The following is a 24,969-nucleotide window of genomic DNA, read 5'->3' as shown; positions in this document are numbered from 1 at the left end:
ACTGTGAGTAAACAGGTCCCTGGCAGAGCAAAGAGATAGCTGCCCTGGTGAGATGAGGAGGGTTTGGAGAATTTGTTTATTTTACCTTGACACTATCATGCTACAGATTCATCTTAGTGTCAGACTTCTTACAAATATAACTTTGAATACAGATCCTTGCTGTCTTCTTGTTGCTATCTCTCCGTGTCAATGTGGGTCAAGATTTCAGAGGGTAATACACAAAGATGAGCCATTGAACTTTGATCCTCTATTCACATGAAAATACTCTTGGAAAATGAGAAGTCATTGCTCTGATGAACTATTAACAACATTATCAGATGACCTGCAGGATGACTTTGGTCAGCAGATGGGCCTCGTGGGGAAAACAGCTGCAGCAGTGAGAGGCATCTCCTTGGGCAGGCAAATGGAAAGTAAGTGGGTGTCCTATAAAAATGGCTGAGGGGAGGAATAGCTGTAGATGAACTGATTTTGTCCAGAATGGTAGATCATTTGAGTTGCTTAAAAACAAGACGTACTGGGTTTGTTTGTGCTGCATGTTGCAGCTGCTGCCCACCAAAGAAACAGTTGGTGTTGAAGCATGGCTCTCCTCCTGCACCAAAATAAGGCTTATGTGAGCTTTAAACATAAGTGGTAATAAGTCTTGAGATGGTTTAAGGCCCTCTTTCTTACTCAGCTCCTGTCTTCTTGGAGAAAAAAAAACCAACTCTGTGTTTCACAGCGCCTGGATACAATTAGGGAAGGCGGAATATGGGCATTTGGCAATATTGGGGTGCTGGACATCATGGGTTCTCTAGTCTGAAAGTGCTTAATTTTGCTCTAAGAAAACAAGGCTGTGTATGGACCAAGAAACTCTCTTTTACTGGTGCTACTAACTCCTGCTAGAAAACCTGCTCTGTGGCCTTCCTACTCCTGTTCTTCTCCTTCTGTAGAGGCCTGTGTGTGGGTTTGAGGTACACAGCCAACTCCTGAGTGTCTTGCCAGATGTGGCAGGGAAAGGGCAGACTAACTCTGGCCAGTGCTGCCTTATGCTGTGCTTCCTGCCCACACCTGAATCCCCCTTCAGCCCTCTTTCTACTCTCTCCTGGCCCATCACTCGCCCACACTCCTTTGTAGCAACTTGGACTTGGTCATGTGAGGGGAGTTGAAGAGAGCCACAAACACTGGAAATCTGGTATGCAATGATCTTTCCAGTGCATAGACAGAAAGACTCAAGGAGCTGCTTGTTTTCGCTTAGGAGATATAAAGCAGAGATGCAAGCTCCAGATGAGCTGGGATGTGGCTGTGGGGAACAGGAGCAGAAGAAACATGAGTATTAGCTTGAGGTGATACTGCTTCATTAAAGATTTCAGGGGCAGTGTGGTTTTTGTTTGTTTGTTTGTTTATTTTTTGAATGATTCAGCATAAATTACTCCTTCTGTCCGTAAATCTAGAACGCTATGGACAAGCTTGATTGTGCTCCCTTGGCTAGGGAAAAGTGCTGCCTTCACTAGCCTGGAGTAGTTTGGAATCGGGAATTGTGTCTTCCAGTGTAAGAATGCTAAATACTTTGCAGGCAACGCTCCTGAGATGACTAGCTACACCTAGGTGCTCTTGTTCTCTCTGGCAGACTACGCCTGGGCCAGGGCTCCCTCCTCTTCCCACTCTTCTCCAGCTACCTCCTGTTTGTGCTCTTTGATGAAAGATTATTGCTCTGAAATCAACAATTTCTTCACTGTGTGGTGGAGAGAAGCAGGCAGCTCTAGGGTGTAACTGATCTGATTTTAGATGTCTACTTGAGGCTGATGAATTGTACCATTTAATTATTTACTCCCTTTGACTGCAGAGGGAGACTAAGCTGGGTAGCACAGGCTTCCATATGCATCTACACAGCAGGTATCTGGGGAGCTGGGTGAACCAAAGCTTACCTCAACGTTTTGGTGACCTTCCCCCCTTTCTCAAACGTACATGCCATTGACCAAAGGGCTAAAATTTTACCTGGGAGGTCACTGAGTAGTTGCATAGGCTTGTGCCTTTGGATAGTAATGCTAAGTAGTGCCAGTTTTAACTTTTGCCTCCCTGGTGCTTAGTGGCTTTCTCTAAGCTCTGTTCTCCAGAGAAGACCTGTAGGTTGGCTTGGAAGTCCTCTTAGTGAAGAAAGACTGGACCTTGTCATTGTTCAACTTGATTTGATGTAAACTTTATTTTCTCTTGATTAGCACCCCTCTCTGCAAGCATGTGATGTTCCTTACACTGCATGCATTATAATAGAATAAAGGACTTTTTAAAGAGCTTTGAGGGCAGCTGATACCTGGCTAGGCAGAGCATGGTATGAATATGCAAAGTCCATCTGCCTGGAGGAGCTAGAAAGAGATCAGCACTATCATCTCCACTCTTGGGTAACTGAAGCGCAGACAGGATCGCTTAAGAAATCTTTAGCAGAGTTAGAAAGCCCCAGCAGAGCCCTCAGCTTGCTAACATATGGTGAGTTTTGGTGACATGGGAACTACGGTATGGATTAGTGATGGAAACTTGTGGGAGTAACTGCTGAGAAAAAGGAATGCAAAAACATTAGTGCTCAGGAAAACAGATAACAATCCCTGCAAACCCCATCTTTCCTCCTCTGGTTTATGCTGTTGCTCCATCCTCCTCCCACTCACTCCAAATGCGAATGAGACCTTTCTGCACCTGCTTTCACAAGCGTCAGTGGGAGTAACTTGAGTCAGCTCTGAGTGTGTCCTTATCACTTATCCAGTCCAGGTGATCTCTGTTCTCTGCATCAGTAGTTGGTAGGGGCAGTTCTGAGGTCAGTATCCTAGGAATTTTCCCTTGATTCATTAAGAGGGACATTGCTGAGAAAGAGTTGTTATTTTCTGTAATTTGTTATTAGAGATTTTTCAACAGTGCAGAAAACAAACCTTCTGTTTACCTTAACAAATGGCTTTATTTGTTTCAAGACTCTATGTATGGTTCCTTGTTGATGCAAAGGGAATGTCCTAAGGTGAGCAATAGTTTGTAAGGTATATTTCCTATCATGCTAATAACTTTTCTAATAATTAAACCAAATAGGGTATTTTTATAAGCTTCTCATTTATTTTAAGTATTTGCTTTAAAAGCTCGTGTGTGGGTGGGGGGGGGGGGAGAGGAGGAAGAACATCAAAAACTGCTATGTTCACAAAAGATCTTTCCATAAAAGGAATACAAAAACAGTGGGGGTTTGTTGGTTGCTCTTTTTCTATTGTAATTTTGGGGATGAGCTAATGACTAGGACAATTCCCCTTAAAAGCTGTCACTCACAAATCTCCTTTTAGTCCCTACCCCCATTCAAAAAATCACTATCAATGAGCTGAACAATTTTTACCAGGTAAGATTAGGAGAGAGTGAGTTCTGGTGATATACTGACTTCTGTTGTTGTCATCCCTTCTTACTGAAGATGCTTTTAAATGTTAATGGTGGCGTCTTGAAAGTGGTTGATATATTTGAGATGAGACCTGAGATACAATGTTAATGATGAAGCCATTTTCTGATGCCAGAGTAAATCTAACACATCGTTTAAATACGCTAGAAAAGCTACTGAGTTTCTTTTGTCTTACTAGGCTTTATGATGGACCAGGTATTGCCTGTCTTCCTGCAGAGGGCATATGACCAGTCTAAAAGCATAAAATATGCGCAAAATCTATATCAGATGCTCTGGCTTATGATGACTGCGTGCCAATTGTGGCCTCCAAGCACTTTTGCATTGCTATACGATCTTGTGGTATGTTGAACCAAAATTATCCTTGATGAGGCCACATCTGGAATACTGCATCCAGTTCTGGGCTCCTCAATACAAGAGAGAGGTGAAACTACTGGAGAGAGTCAAGTGTAGGACTATGAAGATGATCAGAAGACTGGAGCATCTCTCTTATGAGGAAAGGTTGAGAGCACTGGAACAGGTTGCCCAGGGAGCTTGTGGAGCCTCCTTCCTTGGAGATATTCAAAAGTCATAGAATCCGTAAGGTTGGAAGGGACCTCCGGAGATCATCTAGTCCAACCTCCCTGCTCAGTAGGGTCACCTAGAGCATGTCAGACAGGGTTGCATCCAGGTGGGCCTTGAAGATCTCTGGAGAAGGAGACTCCACAACCTCTCTGGGCAACCTGGTCCAGTGCTCCATCACTCTCATAGCGAAGAAATTCCCCCTCATGCTTAGGCGGAACTTCCTGTGCTTCAGTTTTTGCCCACTGCCTCTTGTCCTGTCGCATGGGACAACTGAAAAGAGTTTGGCCCCATCCACTTGACACCCTCCCTTCAGGTCCTTGTACACATTGATAAGCCTCTCCTCTAAGTCTTCTCTTCCCCAGGCTGAAGAGACCCATTTCTCACAGCCGTTCCTCATCGGGCAGATGCTGCAGCCCTCTGATCATCCTTGTAGCCCTATGCTGGACTCTCTCCAGCAGCTCCATGTCTCTCTTGTAGTGGAGAGAAGTCATCTAGAAGAGTACTGGAAGTCATCTAGAAGAGTACTGGAGAGAAGTCATCTAGACTGGGTCCTGGCAATGTGCTATCAGTCATCCTACTTGAGCAGGGTGGTTGGACTAGATGATCTCCAGTGGTTCCTTCCAGCCTCAACCATTCTGTGTAAGGATTAGTCATGCCTGATCATGCAGTATCTGCCTACTTTGAATAAACTTTTTCTGAGCAATACCCTAAAGCAACTTGGACCAATATCTCCCTTATAATGGAAGTTTGATCTCTTCCAGAGGGAACTTGTCACAGGAGATAATTGCCTTTAACAATAAGAGATCCCGATGGAGAGAAATAGGCATTTCTAGGCTGCAGTTTGTCTGATTTAGTTGAGGATAGGACAAATTGGTCTCTGGAAGTGCTACACAGATGGCTCCAGTGGGGGTGTCAGATGAATTTTCTCCCTTTGGAGCTGAGCAGCAGCTGCTGCAACACCATATGGCTGCCAACCTCCAGTGGGAGTGACTTCCAGATGCATGTTAAACTTGACTTTGGTTGAAGCTCCAGCTGATGCCAAGATCTGATGGGTGAAGTAGTCAAAATGATGCTAAAGAGCCCGGTATCCTCAGGAAATTGAAGACTGTGTGTAAGGAGGGATGATAGTAGGAGATGACTGTGTGAACTTTGGCTGCCCCTCTACTAGGAGCCTTCCTTTGCAATGGGCCTATATGGCATTTTCTGCTTAGGAGATGACTGTATTCCTCTTCTTCCCTCTGTGGGCACCTGCACCCGCAACCTGAGGAATATTCTGTGGATTTAAGAAACTCCCCAGAGACTTTTAGGCTGCTTGAGTAACTGGTAGAAAAAAATTACTACTGTCATTTGGACTTCTGACAGTTTGTGTGCTTTTTTTTTAGAAAAAGCTGTGCCTGCTGCCCTGGAGATTTCTTTTAAAGAAGACTAAAGTAGGAAATGGGCTCTGCTTCCTTCTTTGGTTGTATAGTGAACAAAGTTGTTAGTTTTTTTGTTTTGGAAGGAAATCTGCTTAATCAATGCAAGAAGGACTGTAATATGCGGGGATGTGCCTGCTCATGTTCTGCTGGAAGTGGAAGCTAGAAGTCTGCTGCTCTGTCAGAGTACAAGCGTCATGTTTTTATTTGTGTTCTTGGCCTGAATTGAGAAAGCTTGTGTAAGAAATTCTATGGCTTTGACATCGCTCTGCACAGCTGCAAGAAAACAGTCTTTCATTTAGCCCTAGGCACTGGATTAAATAATAACTGGAGATTGTGCAAATGCTTCTGCTAAGCCATGGTGTCATGCCAAGGCCTTGCACAAGCTGGAGACTTCTACTATTATGGTTCCACTAATGCATCATATTAAGACAGCAGCTCTGCCTGTCTGTTTATTTGCACCACTCTTGATTGCTTCTTTGAAAACACCTGGGAGGAACTGAGGAAAAAAGCACACATCCTGACCATTAATTCTTGACCTCAGGGTGAACCTTCATATGGGCTCATAGTATATAGAGCCCATAACTAACACTTGAGAAAAGACACTGCTGGAAATTTGCGGTTATCCTGTTGCACACAAGCGTTTCTGTGCCACTCACTCTGGATCGCTAAGAAGCAGTCACTCGGGTGAGCACGACAACAAAAGGAAGCACTCTCTGCTGCCTAAATGCACTTATTTAGGTGTTATCCAGCATTCCCATCGAGAAATGCTCGTCCTTGTGCTCTTACAGACAGAAATTAGGACAGGACGTTTCTCATCTAATGCTAACAGCTACAAGTGTGAAATCATTTAGGGGATTTCATGTTCACCTTCATTTTAAAATAAGGAGGCTCAGGACTACTGGGTAACGAGAGGTATGTTTCTCATTTTTTATATTTTTTGGAACAAATTTCATCCTTCTAGGACCATTATTTTCCTCTTCTCCCGAGCCCCACAGTGAAATGACAGCTCTAAGTAGTGATCTCACAATCTGCTGTCAAGCATCAGTAGTAGGGACAGGGCAGCACTTTCGCTTCCAAGTAGTCTGCTTGGTGGGTCACACACAGACATGAGAACTGTATTTCAGTTGTAGCAATCTGCTTGCTCCCTGCATGCTGCTTCTCTTTTTTCTTCCAACCTAACATGGTGATATCTTGCTTATTTGCTTCCCTACCCTCCTACAGTGCCACAGTGAGTGCTTAAAACTTGTCGTAACTCCCATCATAGGCAAAAACTCTCAGCTTTCAGTGTCTTTGACCATCTCTGTCCTGAAGTTCAGGCTCTGCTCTCTTGATTACCCAGATTAGGGGACCTGCTGAGGTTTGCCTTGTATGGAAATGAGGAGCACAGAGGCTAGTACGCTTGGTGCATCACCTTGACGTAGGTTTGAGATGGAGCCCTGCAGTGCTCCCTGACCTCGGAGCTGAGAAATATTCGTGTGTCCAAAGGTGTAGACATAGTCCCTGCAGATCAGGTGGGAGAAAGGAAGCTTGTGAAGGAGTGAGCTTACATGTATGAGGCAGATTGCACTAAAGAAAGCAGATATTTCGAAAGATGACTGAGCTTTCCTCACTGAGCTGAGATATCAGCAGTGAAAATGAAAGAGACAATCGGTGGGAAGACACATGAGGCTGGAGAATGTGGTGATGTAAGGAAATGTAAGGACTGCTGCAGTGCCCTAAGGGAGGACTTTTGGGGGTTGGAACCCATCTAGAAAACTCTGGTAGGAGTATGTCTCTGAGCCAACCTGAAGCTGGTTACATGCGGGCACCCTTATCTCTCTGTTGATTTAGGAGGAAGTTGGTTTGCATTCAGAAACTGGGGGAGGGAAGAGAAGACATGACACGAAGAGAGATGGATATGAGACAGTGTGACTGAATTATACCTCACTTGCTAAAAAGAAACCCAGTCTAAAAATCGACCTAGTCTGGCTGACCCAATCTCTCATAAGGCTATAACTGTTTGGCTTTAACTGTATTAGCAACATCATAATTTTCTATTGGTCCAGTTCCAGTTTCCTGGCCAGCAGCAACCAAGGCCGTAGGCTCACAGATTAACTAAGGCAGGAAGGGACATGGGAAGGTCTCTACTCCAACCTGCTGCCTAGAGCAGGACCAGCTTTGGGGTCTGACCAGAGTGCTCAGGACTGTGTCCTGTTGATGTCCTATGGTGTATACTTGTCTGCAAGGTAATCCTTGCTATGGCCAAGGGGAAAAAAACCCAAAATGAATTTTCTGGAGCTTTCTGTGCTCCTGGTGTAACCTCTGTGGGATGCAGCAATGTCCAGTCCTTTGGATCTGGCACAAAGTGAAAGGGTCTGTTAATCAAATTATTAAAAGATTAAAGAAGGGCGTTTTGCAAGAAGTACATATTATAGCTGATACCATTTTGGTTGAACTCGGCTTGTGGTTTAAAAAGTACTGGGAGAAGGAAGATGGGAAGAAAGAGATGTAAGATAATGTGAATGCATAAATCTTATTTCCTCAAAAAAAAAAAAAAAAAAAAAAAAAAAAAAAAAAAAAAAAAAGCTAGTTGGCAAGTTCTATTTTCCATAAGCTGCCAATTGCTTAGCTTTGTGTTAATCTGTTTTCAATTCCCCATTAGTAGAGTCCTGGCTTCCTCATCTGGTGCCAGGGTTACTTAACTCATTTCATTTGCCTTTTGTGAGCTTTGTTTCTGTACAGACAGGAGATTGAAAATAAGGATCTAACTCTGATATAAAGTTTTTTTTTTTTCAACATCAGGGGTCCCTGTAAGAACTGAAGGACCAGAAGTGCATCGAGTATATTTACAGCAATGACTGAATTTGTAGTTGATGGTTCTGATCACAGCCACAAATTGAATGAGCTTCTCTTGTTCCGATAATGCAACCATCCATTTAGAGAAAGTTTGTAACAGTGTACATTGGGTGCACCATAATGTTCTCTGCTTGTGGCCTGGGAACAGGAAATACTTGTATTTCAACTTGTCACAAATGTGCTCACTCTCTGCAGCTTCTAACACATGTACTGTAATAAATGAGCTCCTAGGCTCTTATAAATAAGTGTTATTTCCTGAAAAGCTTGTGCTTAGTTACCATTGCCATGACCACTACAGGTGGAGGAAATGTAGAGGTATTGGCAATTTAAGAAAAAAAAATACTTATTTATTTTACAGCAAAACCTGGCAGTCAGGAACATCCTAATCAATAAAAATTCAATAAATGAACAAAACAGTCGTTAGAGTTAGCTCTTGTGCATGGTCTGTTTTGTTGTTATGAGACAGTGATCTTTTCTTCTGGGAGAGGGGTGTACTAAGTCCTACACAGCGTGGCATGGTTTGAAAAGTCTCTTAAGTCCAGCTGAAAGAAAACTGTCATTTATTTCCTCCCACGAGCTGATTTTCTTAAACAGCCAGGTAGGGTTTGCTCGCTGCTTGAGCGCTTCTGCCCCTCCTTGTGTTCATCAAAGACAAACAGTGGCATTTGAACAGCTGCTGAGCTCCCAGCGCATTGGGGTGGCTGTTTACCACTGCTTTTAAGAGAAAGTGGTTTGTTCGTGTTATATTTCAAGGTGAGGTAAATCCGCTTTTGTGGTCAGATAACATTGTATTCTGTGTGTTGTGCACAGCAGCGCTAGTAATGGCCCCTTTAACAAGAATGCAACGTAATAACTCAAGGGATATTTGTTATACCATTCTTAGAAACCTTGGAGAAGATGGGTCATGCTGAGTGTATATCTAGATACTGATGAATAAGTTCACACAAAATAAAATATAACACAAAATTGGACTGTGAATAGGAAATACTGACTGGATTGTTTTTACATACACCTCCAGTATGCAAGATATATACATATGCAAGATACATATACTTCCTGAGTATGCAAGACTGGAATGACCTCAGTAGCTGCAGTTCTTGTATATGTTGGGCTCTTGTGCAACTTTTCAGTTCCACATTCCTGATACAAGCTTTCAGCCAGTACCAGCAATTGAAATCTCCATTTTGGGTAGCCGTGGAAAACAACTCACCAAAGAGTGGCTGGATTTAGGCCATGATGATAGGGAAAAAAAGTCTCGCTAATATATATTCAGTGGTTTACAAGTGACTGTACTATAAATTACTGCCTTTTGGTAGTGTGGGAGTTTTATTACTCTGTTACAACAGTTGATCTCTTCCAGTGTAAATGACATAATAGGTGAAGGGGGAAAAGCTCTGGAGGATAAAGTACCTTGTAAAGTTGTCTGCCCCTTTGGAAACTGCTTAATGTGACTTTTTTTTTCTGTTCTAGACCTTAGCCTTTAATACTAGCAATGTTTGACCTAAACTGACATGCTGAGCTCAACTGTAGCCAGCCCTGCAGCTGTAGCCTCTGCCACGGATGGCTTGTACTGTTCGCAGTGCGACGTCCTGTTGGAGAACAAACCTCTGTGGTGGGTTGCCTCAGACTGTGCTTGCACTACCTGAGACCTCCCTTCTGGTATGCTTTTCTCATGACCCAGATATGTATGGCATACATGCCAATACCAAGTGTGAGCCCTAGGTCTACGTAACAGGATCAGATGTGGCTTTGTAGGGCATAGAGCAGGGCTGGTTCTGCACTGAGGACCTAATTTATCTGACCTGTATCTTTGTTTTTGATAGATGAATCAAGCCTGTGCTGAAGTGCAGCCCTTACAAGCTCTTGCTCCATGGCAAATTATGGCTGACACTGCAAATCGACCCCTGTCGCTGAATTTGGCTATGAACAAATAGTTTGTTGCAAGACTTTCTTCATCTTTTTCCCTAAAGTGCCAGATCTTTTATCCCTGCCAGATATGTGTTACTGCTTCAAATCTTGATCTCAAGGGCAGCAAATTCATTCAGGCAGTGTGTTTGTGGGGCAGAGCAGCCTGGGATCTGCAAGTTGTGTCCTTTTGCTTCTTACTTTCATCGTCCTTGCCCACGGTCTCTCAGCTCTAAAAATGCAAATGGCAAAATGGACATTTGCTTATCACCTATCAGTGGGATATCAAGAAAAGGAATGAGTGTGAAGGACTCGTCCTTGGACAAGATGCGCCACAAGGAAGTGCTATTACAACAAGAAGATTGCAAGAGTCTTTCTCCCATGTAGTTAGGAAGCCTATTTCACTTCTTCAGTCCTTTTCCTCCTCACAGTACATGCATCTCTGGAGCTCAAGTCTTCTTAGATGTCAATGATAAAGTGGGTTTTGAAGTGTCTTGTTTAAAATACTAGTGGCACCAGAGCTAAAGTAGAATTTTTGCTTATTTGAGGAAAAACACCTTCCCTTTCAGGTGTAACTGGAGTAAGAATGGCTTTAGTAAATGTTTTTTAGGGTTTTTTTTAACCCTTCTCACTAGGACTTGTACAGTTAATTTGAAATTAAAATTTCTTCTATTTGATGGGAAAATTATTTGCTTAGACCTTGCTCCAAACCCACTGAATTAGCATTCAATATTGGTGGGACTGGATCAAATGTGGAGGAATTTTATTTTGTTTCAATTGTTTTTTTTCTTTTTCAAGAATTTCAGTTAAAAATTTTGTTAACAATGTTCAACCCAATTTTCCTTCTTGTTTCTGTTATTTTAAAATAAGCCAGAAATAATCCTTCCTCTTGCAAAACTCTGTTTTTGATAATAGAAGGAGGAAGAAAAACCTTACCTCACATAGCCCTGATTCCTGGGAATTCGTCATGTCAAGGGACCAATATTGTATTTGGTGTGTAACTAACACAGAAGTATTTTTATCAGCCAGCATGTTGGGTTACCTGCTGTGAATAAAGCCAGGAGCATTTCTTCACAGCACCATTGAGATGCTGGGATGCATTCGGGCAAATTAAATCCCGCAAGACACTTGTGCCTAAGCTTTCCTGCTGGCCTGTTCTAGGTCACCAAAGGCACCTTGTGAAAAGGCAGTACCAAGAACAGGGACTTGAGTGGAAATGAGGGCTCCTAACTGTGGCCACCCAAGCGCTCATCATGGTCCCCACTTGCAACACTATCCATTTGGGTTAGCCATAGTGGTCTGGTAACATCAGAAATAAATAGGGGGAACCCCAGTCAGATTCTCTAGGCTACATTTTGTCCTTGGGACATAGGGCTGCTGTGTAGCTGCTGTGCTGAAGCCCTTTCCAATTCTTCTGATTGCCCAGAGAGTCTGGCTGGAGGCACCGGGACCCTCCAGGCTGCCTCCATGAGCGCAGTCAGGATTCTTGGTGTGATGTTGGTTTTTTTTTCTTTCTATTAGGAGATTTTGTAAGGCTCTAGAGGGAGGTACCTGGAGGTCTTCAGTCTATAAATGCTACAAAGGCTCATATTTGATGGCCTACTGCAATGGGACAAGCCCACTGTGTGGCCAGCAGATCCCTCCAGCTCTGCCTCCCTCCCTGGTGTTGCCACTTCCCCCCTTCTCAGAGCCATCGTGGCCGCTGCCACTAGCTGCCACGTCCTCTCAGAAATATTGCGCTGTCCGTTCGTTTCCCAGAGAAAGACCAAAATTAGGTGAGGGTTGAGAGGGCTTATCAGTAAGTCAGAGCAGAAACAAACACGCACATGGCCAGCGTGTTGCAAGTGTCCCCAGAGCAAACACTCTAAGCCCAGGGGATTCAGTTAAGGTTGTTTAAGTGCTTAACAGCAGCATTTCTGTGTGTTACTGCATGGAGTAAGGAGCATCAGTCTTGGGGGAAAAAAAAATGTTTAAGCACTTATTGTATGCACAACAGTGGGAGAGCGTGCAGCTCTGTTTCGAGCAGGCGTGCGATGTCTGAAACCGAAGAATTGGGAATGGAGGAAAAAAGGCTCATGCAACATCCCGTGTATCTTAACCTTTCAAAAAAACCTCTTAAACCCCTAAGTCCCTTGAAAAATCTGCCGATCTTGCACAGAGCGAATGTAGTGTATTTCAGGCATAACAAAGCAGTCAGATTTGTTAAAGCGTGAATCTCAGCTCAACCCTCCCTTTAGCACTATGCTTAGCGTCCTTCTAATTAACAAGTGAGAAATATTTCACTTAGATCCATAGCTATACATCAGACCTGTATTTCCATCAACGCACATGCTGAAGCTTCTGTATCTGCATGTTTCGACTCTCTCAGATGCTGCCAGCTTCAAATCTTCTTATTGCTGAATGCTTCAAAATCTGAAAAACTCCTTCAGGGCTAGAAATTCTTCTTTCTCCAATGTTTTTGAACTCTACTACCAGTCTTTTTAATGTAGACGTTTATTTTGCAACCATGGTCAGAAATCTTCGGCTTTTTCCTTCCCCTAGCTTCTTCATCTTGAAATCTGCTTATCATTATTTCTGCAAATGTTGGCAAAATTTATCCTTGCCTTGACCCTGCCTTGGGAGACATACTTATTCAGGGCTTAATTTCTTGCTGATTAATTTCCTGTCTTTCCTCCTTTTACTGGCTTCCTAAATCCCTCTGGAGAGTTTGTGACCTCAGGACTACATCAGGAATAACTCTCTTGACATCTGTGGTAATTCCATTGCAGATGAAGGACTGAGCCCCAAACTCAGACTAGAAAGGCTACAGATGAGAGATGGCTAGAGATTTTCTGAGTATTTCCACTGTGATGAGACCTGCAAGAGTTGTTTCTGTGCAAGTTCAGCAGATACTGTCACTTCACTGTAGTGAACGCTCCTGCCGGCAATGTCGGCACTGCGCAAGAGCGCTGCCGTTCCTCCTGGTCTGCCTGAAGCGAAATGAGATGGTGAAAAAGGAGTGGCTGGGAATTACATTTATGCACTGAGGAGCACGGCGCTGCAGTAACCCGAGTTTTGCTGGTCCTGGCAGCGATGAGATCCTGGAGCCCCACACGTGCCTAGTTCCCCTGCAGGCGGCCCTTTGGGAATGCCCCGGGAAGGGGGAGAGGTGGTCATTTTCTCTTTTCATTCCTTCATTGATTCTTTTAATTTCAGTTTCATATTTCTTTCCCCACGTCACAGAGCTCCCAGGGAGGCTGAGAAGACACTCTGCTTGCAAAAATTCACTGGAGAGCTGAACATTTGTCTCTACATAGCGTTGCACTGGTGTTTCTTTTTCTGTTCCCTGCCTGCACGTCATTCCTGAAGCAATACGTCTTCAGGCCGCTAAGTGTCTCATCTGTGCATTTTACGCAGCCCCAATTAACCAGGATTACATCTGTTCTTCTTTCTCATTTCCCTCGCTCCTCCTTCACCTTCACAAAATCTGCTATTACTCGAGCTGAGCTGGGCGTTGCAGACCCTGGCCAATGGCAGGTAGTGTGCAGTGCTTGTTTGCATTTATTTCCTGCTTCGGTGTGTGAAGTGCCCTCTTTTTACAGGAACCCAGGCAGATCTAGAGGTGTGGAAGTCTCTCTGAAGAGCTGGAGAGCTGAAATGGAAACTAAATCATTCATCCGAGTAAGTAGAATGATAAAAAGGGGAGAGAGCAACTTTTCCCCCTTAAGAACAGAATAACAAGTTATAATGTAGATCAGAAATGCTGCAGTCCTTTTTCATACGCAGAAATGCAAGCTTGCTAGTTGGATCTACAATACTGAAATTGTTTCCAGTTAGTGAGTGCTTTTACCTTTATGTTTGGTGAGACTGGCAATTTACTCTTCATTGTGACAGTTTGTTTAATTCACATCAAAATATTTCCTGTAATTGCTGTGGCATTAGTTAGTTGCTAGGTAGGCTGCAGAAAATGTTTTAATTACATCATCAAACATTCATTAATCGTGTTTTCCTCCTGGAATTGTGTGGCATTTGGCTATCACCCAGCGCCTAAGGCACTTGAAAGTGTCTGGATGGGACCTGCGTGTGCAAGGTGTGCTTTGGGCATAACCCTCGCCGGGGAGAGATCCTGCCCAAAGTTCTTGGCTTCCTAAAGTTAGAGGATGGGGCTCTATGTCAAAGACCTTTAGTTTATGTGTAAGTTTGCATATGTTAGTGCTTGTTTATTTTTTGTGCCCCAGTAGCATCCTCACAGCTTGTTTAGTGTCTGCACTTAGACCACTGGGACCAGGTTAGAAAGCAGCACTGTAGGGGTGGGAGTAGTATATGGTGGAATTCCTCTGTTTCCTGGTCTGGAAGATGGCAATAAAGACACCGTTCTCCTTAGCAGAGTTTGAGATGAACTCAAAAAAAGGGCTAACTTACAACCGTAATTTCATCCCTCCAGGCAAGCCTTAGTTTCTCTCTGCAAGATATGCTACATCTGAAATGCAAGGTAGTAGCTCAGTTTGGAAATGGTGAGGTGAGGAGCTGGGGCTTGTGTTACACAAGGGATCGGACCAAAATCTGATTGGGTTGGTTCTGCATAGACTCAATAAGCAACAGCCCTGTGCCCTCGCTGCTCCTCCAGTACATCACATGGCCCCAGCATGCTTGGAAGGAAGATGGAAAGAGGAAGAGAACTGAAGCTCTTGCATTTCTGTATTTGCAGGTTTGGTCTCACAGAAAACTCTCACTATTTGTGCTTTGTGCTGGTTCTCTCAGGCTTGGCAAGATGCTCCTCATGTTTCTCAGTTAAGGGCTGATGCATAAGGTGTCCTGGTTCCCTAGAGGTCAGGGCAGCAACAGCAGCTCACACCAGCTGAGACCTTGCTTCCTCTGGGTTTTGGCCTGCTAACGCTGAAGGATCAGTTTTACCACCTGGCAAAGTTAATCTCATGGCTCACTGCTCCCAAAAAGGCTCTCTCCCTGCTGCCAAGAGTCACCCCCAGTATGGGCCAGTGCCAGGGCTTTCCTAACTGAGTGGTGAAATAGTTTGAGGGACTAAAATGGCAGAAAACCTTTTCTTTTTCTTTTTCTTTTTCTTTTTCTCTTTTTCTTTTTCTTTTTCTTTTTCTTTTTCTTTTTCTTTTTCTTTTTTTCTTTTTCTTTTTTTCTTTTTCTTTTTCTTTTTCTTTTTCTTTTTCTTTTTCTTTTTCTTTTTCTTTTTCTTTTTCTTTTTCTTTTTCTTTTTCTTTTTCTTTTTCTTTTTCTTTTTCTTTTTTTCTTTTTCTTTTTTTCTTTTTCTTTTTTCTTTTTCTTTTTTTCTTTTTTCTTTTTCTTTTTTTCTTTTTCTTTTTTTCTTTCTCTTTTTTTCTTTCTCTTTTTCTTTTTCTTTTCTTTCTGTAGGGGTAGCTCTGTCAATTAAGCCTCTTTGATCTGGAGGATCAATGGGAAACCAATGCTCAACGAAAGGAGGAAGAGCAAAGTGATGTTTCGTAAAGGTGTCCTTAGAGCTTTACCTCTACAAAGTGGCTTGTGACAGGCTGAGGGCTGTGCCCAATGTGCTTGGTCAGCAGGACTTACTGGGGAACCCACTGGGAAGCTGCATACCTGCTTTGGGGTACTTTGGTGGTTTGGGGAACAGGAATTGGGCAGCTTCAAAGCATCCAGAAAAGGAGCTATTGGTCCCAAGAGGAGAACTGAAAAAAAACAAACTAAACCAAACCAAACCAAACCAAAACAAAACAAAAAACAAAAAACAAAAAAAAAAACAAAAAAACCCCACCCAGTGCTTGTAATTAGGCTTCTAATCAGTGTACAACACCTACAGAAATGCTTTCATATGCTGGAATATTGCATCCTTACATTTCCTGCTGGCTTTATAGCTGGGGAAGTAGAAAGACTGTCTGACTTCTGCAATTGCTGAATAGATTACTATGTTGTTTTAAGCTTCTACAGCCCCTATCTGCACTAATACTACCTGGTACATAGATTAGAGGAGAGTGGTCCTGGGAGAGGAGTGATGTGCAGTCAGAAAGCACAAAACATAGGAAAAGGGGACAAGATTAGTTGCAGTCTTCTGTTGTCGAACATGGGGTCTTCAGAAGGCAGAAACCTGATGTTAAATTGCAGAGTTAGAAGAAGGCTGAGTTGATCTACCTGGGATTTGAACCTTTGTTTCCAAGAAGAGTAAGGGTAAACATCAGATATGATATGTAAAGATCATTCGCTTATGCAGGATAAAGGAATTTGATTTTTTTTAATAAATCCATGATTTTTTTTTCCACTGGGCTCTACAGTAGGCCTATCACATATCTGCTCTTTAGTGAGACATGATTTAAATTTCTTTCTTGCCTATGCAGTGATCTTGTGCATATGGATAACCTCTGAGCTAGCTGTGGTTTAACAAAAGGAAGCCCTCAGTTACACCCAGGACACATGCAGCCTGTGTCATGGCACAAGGGATGCATGAAGGACTGTCCTGATATCCCAGGCATGGTCACTCTGGCCATGGCAGACTGTGGCACAGCAGCATTTATTGAAATGTCTCCAGAAGATACTAGAACTTGTGGCTACTCATCTGGCTTAGTAGAGATGACAGAGCTGTGCTAGTCGTTGTCTCCAGAAGGACTCGTAAGAAGGAGACATGCACTGTGGTCTAGAGACTGCTCCTGCAAGCTGATATCAGAGCAGAAGGCTGTATGTTCTTGAACAGCATTGCATGTAGCATATATGGTGCCTTGCTGTCCAATATGTTGGAGGTACTTTCATATAGGATGGTAAGCACAAGCGCATCAGGATATTCAGGCAATAGTTTCTGCCCTGGAGCTTCCAACTGACTTCAATAAGGTGCTACATTCATCTGCTCAAAGGTGGCTTCCAGCCACTCTAGCTTTGCCCTGAGCACTGACTCCTCCAATAGGTGATATGCCCTAGTTGAGGTTGAAGACAGGTAAACAGAAGCATGCTGTTAGGAATTTTTGATCAAACAGTTTCAATTTCAATTTCTTGCACTAATCAATGTCAGATTCTCTTTGCTCGTGTGGGGATTCCTTGAGGCTCAGCTAATGTTATCATATGCATGAAGGAAGTATTCCAGGAGATAGTGCTGGGTGGTCGTTGTGACCTAGGTAAAAAGATTTTTCGGCCCTTTTAAAATCCTCTGTTGCCATTGCAACAACTTGCTACCACCATCACTGGTAGCTGTAGTGATTTGGGATCACTGTGACACAAATCTTCCAAGTTGTGATTCTCTCAGTAAATGCCTTTTTCTTCATAGGTCACAGTTTTTCATTCTGCCTAGTACAGCCAGGTCTCTTCACCTTCAGGAAAAGACCCTTAATCTGTAAGTAGGATGGCTGGACATTTCCCTCAGTCTACATGATCCCATTCTTATCTTAACTAGGGCAGCCATACTTAGAGAGACCAGAGGCACAGCAAGGCAGGTTGAGTTGGTGAAGCTACACACACTGGCAGATATAAAAGCAGATGGCATCCGTTATGTGTGATATGCACATAAAATTTAGCAAAGCAATTTATAAAGTTGCCTTTCAGATTATATGATGTGATTACCAGAAAAATCTATTATGCTGCCTTTAAGAAAACCACAGATTGTTCATCTAAGCAGTATGGCCCATTTCTAATCCAGAAATAACCAATAGTACCCCAAAAGCAGCCCAAAGAAAATTTTGGAAAGAAGCAATCTTAGGAATGAATGAGTCAAGATGCAGCAAAAGGACACAGGGACCTCTTAGGAAGTTTGGTCAGCATGAAAGCCACATGATACATGACTGACTGCTGTCTCTGAAACAAACAAACACAAAACATTCTCAGTGATAACTTTTAAAAAAGGAATAAAAAGGAGGGTGTGATATTATTACAAGTAATTGCTGTGCCAGTTGTGAGAAAGCAGAGAAAGCCTTGAAATCACTGAAAAAGTAGAAGATCCTCACCCTCAAAAACACTGCTGGAACTTCAACAACATCCTAGGAAGAAAAAGATAGCATGGAGAGCTTGTCTTCATTATGTGTTGTTCAGGAGAACATAAAGTGAAAAATGAGCATCATGGTCTAGCAGACCCTGGTGAAGTCCATGACTTCTCAGTCAGGTTTCACTTACTGGGACTCCTAGGTCATAGCTACAAGTTTTGCAGAAGATCCCAGAGAGATTCATATTCAAGAAGGAGCGGTTGCAGAGTAGTTTTCTGGAAGATCTGACCAAACTAAAGTACCCGTGATGATGGACCAGTAGGGGTGTTTAGGATAGGCATCAAGAAATTTTTCTCAAAACAAACTTTGCTGCTTCAAGAGAATAAGAAGACTGATGTTTTCCTCTTTGACCCAAGGAGCCAGCACTCTCTGGAAATCCAGTGTCCTGTAGAAGTTGTCAAGACTTTTCATAGGGGTATTGTTGTAGCAGCCGAAACAAAGGATCTGGTGTGAGCTTGGGGCCTGGAGGGGTGCAGACATGGCCCCTACCCTGGTCTTGCCATCAGTCCCACTACCACGCTTCCGGGAGCTGTAGAGAATCTAAGAATGGATCTTCTTTCACACTGGGAAGAGACTACTCGGTAAGATGTTGCAGTAGCCGATGTAGATAGTGACTTCTCCACATCAGCTAAGCTGCACATACTTGTCTTGACTGTATTTTTCTTTCAGATGGCCATTTTACAGGCTGAAAACTGGAACGTGGCTTTGGCATTGTGTCAGAAGACAGTGTTTTCAAAAGCAGCGTGTTTTGTAGCTGAGAAACTCTTGACATTTTACTGCAACAGCTTGAGCAAAGGATTGACCTTTATATAATGTATAAATACATTCTGTACATGAAAAAAGGTGTAAATTCAACTGAAATACATGGAATATTTTAATTCTTCTTTTTCTTCTTTTTCCCACAGAACATCTTATAAAGTCTTAAGAGAAGTACTAATGGAAGGCCCTTTGCAAACGTCCATGCATCTGTGCCACGAAAATGGTCAGTGGATGTCACAATTACCACAAAATCTCTGGGATATTCCTCTCTATAACTTATCTCTTCCAGGTAAAGATTAACTTTTGTTCTCTGCTGCTGTTCTATTAACATGTCGTTTAAGCATTGAAACATCTTGTTTGTTCCATTTCAGGATGACTCTATTTATCATTTGGGTCAGTGTGTGGGAAAAGCATCTGGGGGAGTGTTTGTGTGATGCACCAGTGTGTATGTGAGTGTTTCAGTCTGCAAGGGTTGGGGTTTTTTTTGATGGGGAGGTGAAAAAGGATTTTTTTGAGGGAATGGAAAAAAGAGGGGACTTCTTTCAAAAGTCATTGTGCATCATCTTGTGAGACCAAAGGTAATAATCCGAGCATTTGTCTGTCTGGGCTTGGTGAGATTTTTCTGTTATGTGGCTGCTATTTGATACATACTAAAATGGTTCAAAAAGGAGAGAATTTTACCTTACTTGTTTCTTTATAGAGTTTAAAATAGGCTGGGAAGGTATGAAAAGGGCAAGATGTGGCTTTTAATTAATGTATGTTTTTATTAATATAAAGTCTGACTTCATTGCATCGTCACTGGCAACTGTTTCTGAAAAATAGATTTATCCTAGTACGAGTAAATACAGTTGTATCATAGCTGGTGACCTCATTGGTACTACTCTCAGATTTATGCACCACTAACCTTTCTTTGGTTATACTATTGGTTCTTTCTGTTACCTTGAACTGAATTTGTTTTTCATTCAGTGTGAAGAAATTACAAGAGAACCAGTGGCATTTGGGAAGGCACTGGAGAAATGTTAGCTCTCGAGTGATTCACTTTGCCTTCACAATGATGCTTAATAAAACGTCTAGCCCACATTTTCTCTTACACTTTTAGATGAGATGTAGGTAGTTTGAGTGGAAAGCAGCACAGCATGTAGATGGGAGTTCTATGGAGGTGGCTGGTTGTGAAGTTAGAGGCAAGATCCTAGATTAACTTCAGCAAAGACATATGTTTAGAGATGCTGGGAGAATCAATTCTTGTCTTCAGTGGGTCTCCAGGGAGGACCTGAGAAATGTACTTTTAAAGGACCGCTTTTCTGCTCTCCATGGACTAATGGAGGGTAACTAACACTGAAAAACAGAATCTTATTTCACAGTATTTTTTCAGATGCTTAATTTAAATCGATGTTAAACAGCAAAGCAAGTGGACCTTTCAGTTGCTGAAGTTTCAGGAGTTTGAGATGATATAATTCCATTTGTTGGAATTACAGCAAAAGGGAACAAGATGGCTTGACCCACAACTATTCAGCTCAGTGGGGATGAGTGTTAGTTTTGAGTAAAACCTATGTAAAAGTACTCGAGTACAGATAGGATAAAGAGAATCTAGATTTCTTATTTAACCAACAAGAGCAGAAAATAGATACCTATCTCTATATGTGACAGAAAAACAAAGGTCCAGTTCTCCTCTTTTTTTTTTTTCTATTCCTCTTACAAAAAAACTTTAAAAATTAGTAGTGTGCTTAGTGTTTTTGTGATGGAAAACGAACCATATTATTTCTAACGAGCTTTTAGACTAGCTTTCAAGATGTTGTTTCCTGAATGTTGTAGAAAACTGAGAGCCTGCTGATGTGTACCTCTGGCTGATTTCCTGGCTCTTTTTATAACAGTGACCTCTTTCTCATGAACATTTGTTTTGCACATTTGCTAATTTTGAGATGGGATTGCTGCTTAATTTGTAAGTTGTATACGTTGTTCTAGTTCTTGTGATACTTTCTGAATTAGGCTTGTTTAAAGCTGCAGGAGGTTGCAGAGAGAATAGGCAGGAAGGAAAAGAATAGTTGAAGGCAAGCCAATAGTTCAGAGGACTCTTACACAGCATTGCAGGCTATCTAACTTGGAAGATTTGCTGCCTCTCCAGTTGACCTAAAACTGGTTTGGCCTGAGTTGGAACGAACCAGATCAAGACCAACCAGATCCAGACAGCTCCAGCAGGTTTTCAGAGGGAGCAATGACTGTGGGAAGCCCCACTTAGAAATGGAGGTTACTCACGTCCCTGCAGAAGCCAAGCCTGCCCTTCTTGTCCGCGGGGAATGAGAAAGCATCATGTCCCGGGGTGCGTCCCAGAAGAAACACCAGGCTCCATGGGTCAGAACAGAGAAGACACCAGGGCCTGCAAGAAACTTGAGAAAACACATTCAGAAAACGCGATAGGAAGACAGAGGCAATTCCCCGTCATTAATGCTGTGTTGCATCAGGTCCAGCCCTGCGCTGCCAAGGCAATATCGTTTTCTGAAGCTGCCTGGTTTGGTGCTAGCTCATTCTGTCTGCCTCGTATTGTGTGATGCTGTGGATATATCCATCTTCCTTTTATCACTGCAACTCGCTGACATCGCGAAAACCAGACTCCTAAATTAAAGTTAACTATCCATAGGCTGACTGGCATCAGTAGACACAACACCTTGATGCAAATCGTGTTAACTTCCCTCAGACTTGGATTTGGTCCATTGGTATTTAATGATTCGACCCTTGCAACTTTTAAAACAAACTTCTTTGTTTTAATTCTGTTATTATAGATCTTTGATCTGCAATAACCTCAGTTTGGGCTTTTAAGCAGGAAATTAGGAAAAAACCAGCTTTTAAAAAGTGAAAAAAAAAACAGAGTAAGCCATTAAACTATTATTAACTGCTTCAAAGAGTTTTCTTTATTTCAGATACAGTCTTGCTCTTTTCCTTTGATGGCCACTTGAGGTATTGCCTTTGGCACCAGTAAGACTGACCTTTCAATAAGGCAGTTTCAGCATCAGTGAACAACTTGTTTGTCAGAAGGCTTAAAAACCAAAATGATATGCAAATTCTCTACAGATACTCCATAATAATTCCAGTAAGTCACTTCATGGAGTTGTTAGCTGTTCTTACCTATGCTTTACAAAAACTGAAGAAATAATGGAATAAAATACCAGCAAAATCACCGGCTGCCTGTCCTGAAGAAATTGTAATTTGCAGCAGAGATTCAGTTAAAGATGATATAAGAGATACATGAAATTTATTCAGACTTTTTTTTGAAGTCAAAGGTTTGCACAGGCTATACTCTGCTTGACTGTGATACTTAACCTGCCCCTGTGTTTTGGGCATGTGATGAAGCAATGTTCTTCAGTTCCCTGTGCTGGAAAGAGTCAGGTAATTCTAAAGTCTACCAAAAGATAGATCGTGACCATCTGTCACATGTAAACTTAGACCGGGGATTGTGTCTGAAACCTTCAAGCATCTACGTCTCTCCATTGTCTGTGTAGGGGTGTTTGCTCCAGGAGGGCATTTTTGCTACATATGTAAAATACAAAGCTTAGAGTGCCAAGTTAGATGGAGTTGGCCCCATTAAAGGTGTAAGAAGATGAATTTCACCCTTCAGTCTTGGTTCTATGTATTTTCCTGTGCAAAGATGATGGGCTTGGAGTAGGAAATCCTGCATTTGAACAACTTTGAAATCTGGGCAAATTCCAGATAGATTCAATCTTCAGCTCATAGAGCTGTTCATAAAATGGTAAGGTTGGAAGGGACTTCTGGAGGTCATCTAGTCCAACCCTCAGCATAGCCCCGTATGGGGATTGAACCCATGACCTTGGCATTAGCAGCACCAGACTCTAACCAACTGAGCTAAACCTGCTGTTTGTTCCCTGCAAAAAAATGAGTTTTCACATCAAGATAATTGTTTCAGTGGAAGATGCTAGTCAAAAATGGTAGCTTGTTGAGGCAAATCTCAGCAATGGTGTATAGTTTGGATGGGAACTACCTTATCAAGAAAAATTGAAAAGCCTCAGTGCCTTTCCTTCACCAGGATTTCACACTAAGCTATCAATGTCAAGTGACTGACCTCTGTAGAAAAGCCTACCTTTTCACCACAACTAGATAGGCTATTAGGCAATATACCTGCATATTTTGGTAATGAGGTAGAATGTCAGCTGTGTGCATGCAATGTGACTGTGTATCGTACTATTTGAGGAGTTAGGAGATGACATTCACTTCACATTTATTTTTGCATTTTACAGGGAGTCATGACACTATGACTTACTGCTTGGATAAAAACTCTACTGTTAGTGACAATGAATCAAAGCTGGTGAATTTTTTAAATAAATGTATGCCCTGCATTGTGCATCCTATTATTATGAAGTGGTCCACAACACAGGTAATTATTGTCCAGCATTCTCAAGCTTGAACAAATTTGAAGTTTGTGTTGCAGTGATGACAGTGGTCATGTTCTCCCATATGCCGATGAAAGAATACATTGCTGCCTAGAAATGTGTCACTAAGAAATACTAGGAAATACTGTTTTGGGGGTTTATGTTAAGTACCACTGGTTAAAAATACATATATATATATAAACAAGCATGCAATACATACCCGATCTTCTTTTGTAAGGACATAAATGAAGATGTTATTTAAAATTGGCCACTTGTACATAGAAACTCATGTTTCTGTCACGTTTATTATCACTATAGATAACATATAATACTGCTGTATTCAAAAGATGTTAGAGAAAAAGGATTTCTCTCTCTCTCTCTTTTTTTTTTTTTTTTTTTGCTGGGTAATACCTGCAAGGTAATACTTGTCATTTTTGCTGTTACTATTGTGTAAGAAGTCAGTTGTTTTCCCCTGCTTTGTTGTGCAGTCAGCAGCAGTGACAAAATTCTTTTTTAAGATCTTCCCCCCCCCCCCTTATGGATTAAGAGAACGATCATGTGGAACCCCACATAAGTCTTAATTCATTTTTTAAAATTACTACATTTAAAGTTAGTAATTATCTCTTCCTGTTCCTCACAAGTGTATTGTTAAAGACAGAATTGGGGAATCACAAATTAAACTAGAGCTTTTGAAGATATTTCTAAAGAACTAGATGCTTTTGAAGATTTTTCTAAAGAACAGACTTTCAGGGCATCAAAGAGCTATCAAAAACCTATTCACTTTTGTTCTTATTGAAGAAATAGTTCATTATTAGTGAATCAAAACTGAATAATTGATAAATGGCAATAATTATGCCTAGCCTTCTTGTGTTGTGTTTGAGCATCCCTGGCAAACTGGGGTCTTAGATGCTATGACATGTCAAATACGTAAGAGAAATAATCAACTGATATGGAATGGCACTCTTTTATCACAGTGTCTTTCCTTGAATTGCTTTTTGCTTTATGACTTTTAAGCTACTGAAAGATTTAGATACCTACTGACTTGTAGGTTGCTGGCTGATGGAGTGACCTTGATGGAGACAAATAAGCTCCTTGTATCATTGTAGTCCTTTTCTGCTCTGAACCCAACTTGCTGAGCTGGAAACAGCCCAGCACTAATTGGAGAAAGGCATGGCTGCAATCCTGCCCCTCCTTAGTGTTTCAGTGCTCAGGTCATGTTTGCAAGGAGGTGACTCCACACACTGCTATCCAGACTACAGATCAAGAAACCCTACTCGTGGTAGGACCCACATATTCCTGGATGTCCCAATTTCTAGGTGATGTCTAACTACAGTTCTGGCTGTCGTGCCAGTCCAGAAGTGCACATCGTTTCTGTACAATGGCTATGATATGAAGATACTCAAGGCAGCTTTGTAGCTTCCACTCTTGCCCTAGATGTCTAACATGAGATTATAGCACTAAGCAGCATCACCACCTAAGGCCTTTTCTTAAATTTGTCTCTAGGGGGGATATTCACACTATTCAATTTACTATCTAAATTCAGGTGATCATTTAAGGAGTCTAACCTCTCTGTTTTTTTTCCATTAAGTCAACAAAAAGAAAGAAATTTGTCCAAAGTGCAATTCAGAGCAGCTAATTAGTCTGGTGCTCAGATTGCTTTGTAGAGAAGCCCTCACAGAATGGTTGAGGTTGGAAGGGACCTCTGCAGATCACCTAGTCCAACCCCCCTGCTCAAGCAGCATCACCTAGACCACATTGCGCAGGATTGTATC

The 24,969-nt window shown here is 42.1% G+C and overlaps 1 protein-coding gene across 1 annotated transcript in view; it reads left to right on the top strand.

Moving 5' to 3' along the window:
• The first annotated feature begins 18,995 nt into the window (after positions 1 to 18,995).
• PLCXD1 (phosphatidylinositol specific phospholipase C X domain containing 1) overlaps positions 18,996 to 24,969 on the top strand; it is a 14,445-nt gene continuing 8,471 nt past the window's right edge. Inside the window, exons 1-2 of the mRNA XM_062577951.1 lie at positions 18,996 to 19,107; positions 23,066 to 23,202. Of these exons, the coding sequence (XP_062433935.1) occupies positions 18,996 to 19,107; positions 23,066 to 23,202 (249 nt within the window). The remainder of the gene's footprint in view (positions 19,108 to 23,065; positions 23,203 to 24,969) is intronic.

The sequence above is a fragment of the Rhea pennata genome, chromosome 1, assembly GCF_028389875.1.
Source record: "Rhea pennata isolate bPtePen1 chromosome 1, bPtePen1.pri, whole genome shotgun sequence".
In the NCBI taxonomy this organism is placed as follows: Eukaryota; Metazoa; Chordata; class Aves; order Rheiformes; family Rheidae; genus Rhea; species Rhea pennata.
Note: the sequence above shows the minus strand (reverse complement) of the source record. Positions and strands in the feature narration are given on the sequence as shown.